The 3587-nt window shown below is 53.2% G+C and overlaps 1 protein-coding gene across 1 annotated transcript; it reads right to left on the reverse strand.

Annotated features, from left to right (window-relative positions):
- Nucleotides 1-637: 637 nt before the first annotated feature.
- Nucleotides 638-2761, reverse strand: LOC119808022. Its single transcript, XM_038320312.2, is given in 2 exon segments — nucleotides 638-1963; nucleotides 1965-2761. Coding segments are annotated over 2 exon segments (1515 nt in total). The 5' UTR covers nucleotides 2163-2761; the 3' UTR covers nucleotides 638-646.
- Nucleotides 2762-3587: the final 826 nt, after the last annotated feature.

Genomic DNA, 3587 nt, shown 5'->3' on the forward strand with positions numbered 1-3587 from the left:
TCTGGAGGGGTTGATCCGTCAGGTCCGGTCTGGTCCCGTGCATTTCCGCAAGGGTCTCGAGGCAATCGTGTTCCTCCCTTTCCTCCGGCAAAGGGAGCAGGGTTGCGGGGTTCAGGGTCACCGCAGGCCCAAAGTGCACCCAGTCCGTATCCAGGAGCATGGCTTGGTAATGAGTCATGCGGGCATTAGAGAGCCAACGGTCTGGAGGCTGCTTAACCAAGGCCTCCACCGCATGTGGTGCCAGGATGGTCAATGGCTGGCCCAGAGTTAATTTTTCCCGCGTCCTTGGTGAGGACTGCAATCGCCGCTACCATTCGCAAGCAGGGCGGCCACCCTGAAGCTACTGGATCGAGCTTCTTTGAGAGGTAAGCTATAGGACGCCTCCAGGGGCCCAGTTTTTGAGTTAGGACCCCTTTAGCATAACCCTGTTTTTCGTCCACAAACAGTTCAAATGGCTTAGTCAGGTCTGGGAGTCCCAATGCGGGAGCTGTGAGCAAGGCCCGCTTTATTTCCTGGTATGCCTTTTGCTGGTCCTCGCCCCAACTGAACAGAGTCCCTGTTTTGGTAAGTGGGTATAAAGGGGCTGCTATCTCAGCAAACCCTGGAATCCGTAGGCGACAGAACCCTGCTGTCCCCAGGAATTCCCTCAGCTGCCGAGGGGTCCCCTTCGGTCTCCCTCCTGTCTACCCTGTCTTTGACTGGAAACTACGGTGGCCAAGAGTTTGCTCATCTCCTTATGTCTCTTACGGTCCCTTTCTTTTTCCTTTTCCTCAGCTTCCGTTCTGCGACGGTCCTCTCTTTCCTCTGCCTCCTTTCTAAGACGATCCTCCCTCTCTTCTGGAGTCTCTCGTTTATTAAAGATTCTTTCTGCCTCCTTTAGTAGGTCCCTGAGCGAACTCTCCCTTAAGTTTTCTAGGCGCTCGAGTCTGCGTTTGATATCTGGAGCAGATTGCCAAATGAAAGACATAGCTACGCTAGTTTCTTGCCCTGGATCTTCTGGGTCATACGGGGTGTATCTACGATAGGCTTCTTTGAGCTGCTCTAAGAACGCTGAGGGAGTTTCTCCCGGTCCCTGCAGTACCTGTTTAACTTTCGCCAAATTGGTGGGGCGTCGGCCCGCCCCATGGAGACCCGCTATGAGCAACTGGCGATAGAGGATTAGGTGATTCCTACCTTCCTGTGTGGTGAAGTCCCAATTGGGACGTTCGAGGGGAAAGGCGGCGTCTATCTCATTAGGCAGCTGGGTGGGACGTCCGTCTGCTCCCCGAACCGCCTTTCGAGCCTCCAGGAGGACTCTCTGCTTCTCCTCCGAAGTCAGCAAAGTCTGCAGTAATTGTTGGCAATCATCCCAGGTGGGCTGATGAGTAATCAGGACCGACTCAATTAGAGCAGTCAGCCTAACTGGGTCTTCAGAAAAAGAGGGATTGTTATTTTTCCAGTTATATAGGTCGGAGGAGGAGAACGGCCAGTATTGTAGTTGGCCATTTCCTCCGGTCCGGAGAGGGAATGCCTGAGAGGAAGTAGAATCCGCGGCCAGCTGCTGGTCTCGCCGTCCCCTTAAGCGGGCTGCCATGGGGGACGGGGCAGCGGGAGATGGCGCGGCAGGCCCCTCGTTTTCATCGGTCGAGTCGGCCACCTGAGGCGGGAGGGCCTGTTCTCGGTAGGGAGGGGGGTCCTCCGTGAGGAGGTCTACCAATAGGTCATCCCCCGCGGGCAGAACCTGCGGAGGGGGAGGTTTGGTTTTTGAAGGGTCAGTAAGGGTTGGATATAGAGACGAGCGGATTGGGGGTCCTGCTGGAGAGGAGGAGACTGGAGGGGGTAAGGTGGGAGCAGATGGAGGAAGTAGGGGTTTGGGAGGGACAAAAGGCTTAGCCCAGGGTGGTGGATCGTAAGCCATTGCCTCCCAGGTCACGATATAGGCCACCTGGTCTGGGTGCCCATGAGGGCCGGGGTCCATCATTTTGGCTTTTGACCTGCGAGATAATATTAAGGTCGAATGTACCATCCCTTGGCCAGCCCACATTAAATGTGGGCCATTCAGATGAACAGAAAGTAACCCAACGCCTCTTCCGGACTTCCACGGACTGGTTGTTCGCAAAGTCCTGGACGTCCCTCCAGTGCTGTAAAGTCAGACTCAAAGGGGTAGTTAAGGACTGTCCCATATTTTCAAACACAGACACAGACAATACCAGACAAAGGAACAAAAAGACCAATGACAAAACACCAAAATCGCGCAGCGCGGCTTCGGCGTAAAACCGAAAGCAAAGTCTGAGTTGGAGATAGCGAGAGTCCGGATCTCTCTACTCCCAGAAGAACCACATACCCTTCTGACTGCGGAGGAGCTCCAAACAGTCCGATCCGGGTAGGGTTCACAGAAAACAGACGGGTCCCGAATTGGACCCCAGATGCCCCCGGGACGTCTCCCAGGGCTGCGGTCGGGAGTACGAACTCGTCAGTTCCTCCGCGGGTCCGCCAGATACAGATCTAGTTAGCTAACTAGTTCGGACGCAGGCGCAAACATAAAAACATAGTACAGACAGTCACACAAAGCGATCGCTGGCCAGCTTACCTCCCGGTGGTGAGTCGGTGCTCCCTGGGCAGGGGTCTCCAAATCCCGGACGGGCCCCCAAATGAAAGACCCCACGGGTGGGCTATCTTTCAATCTAGGGAGACCCCCCCCCCCAAGGAACAGCGAGAACACTCTTCGGATGCAAACAGCAAGAGGCTTTATTCTGATACACAGGTACCTGGGGCGACCTAGTCTCTCGGAGGACTGGCGCGCCTTTAGGCTGGAGCAGTGGGTTTTTATAGGGTCGGGGAGCAAAAGCGCGGGTACAGAAGCGAGAAGCGTAGTTACAGGGTTCTGATTGGACAATTTAAATAAGGCTCGGGTTAAAAATAGGGACAGCTGGGTACTTTTCAGGGGGTTTCCAAGAAATCAGATATGTAAGTTAACTTCGTTTATCTAGGGTACAAGCTGTTTCTGCTCCCTTGCTCATGGCCGGGTGTCTGACCACAGATATCCTGCTTGGCCCCTCATTGCCCTTGTTTCTCTGAACTGAACTTTAACTAATCTTCCCTGTCCTTTGTGCTGGTAAAATTTCATGCCTTGCAAAATGGCGTTACTGCTGCTATTATTGAATGGGGGTCTTTCAGCCTGAGACAGCAAACTCCAAGGGAGCAGAGCAAAGCACAGGAGCACTGAGCGACCTCCAGGAACAGGAGTAACCAACAGGGTAACTAGAACTGTGACACTGACTGTACCACGAGGAACAACCATCTGAGCTTTGGATTCACTGGCACCTAGAAGACTATTCAACAGAATCTCAGACAGCCCCAACCACACCTATTAGAGGAAAAGATGAGTAGAAAAGGTAAGATCACACGCTACACCACAGAGAGAACCCCAAAGCCTGTCCTCACAGTGATACACATCCTCCAACAAAACCATACCTACTTCAGTGAAACCACACTTCCCAATAGTGTCATGCTCTAACACTGTGGATTACACTCATTGTTAATAATAAAGCTGATTGACTGAAAGAGATTCGACAAGACAGCCTGACACAGGGAGAATGCTGGGAGAG

The sequence above is a fragment of the Arvicola amphibius genome, chromosome 2, assembly GCF_903992535.2.
Source record: "Arvicola amphibius chromosome 2, mArvAmp1.2, whole genome shotgun sequence".
Classification (NCBI taxonomy): domain Eukaryota; kingdom Metazoa; phylum Chordata; class Mammalia; order Rodentia; family Cricetidae; genus Arvicola; species Arvicola amphibius.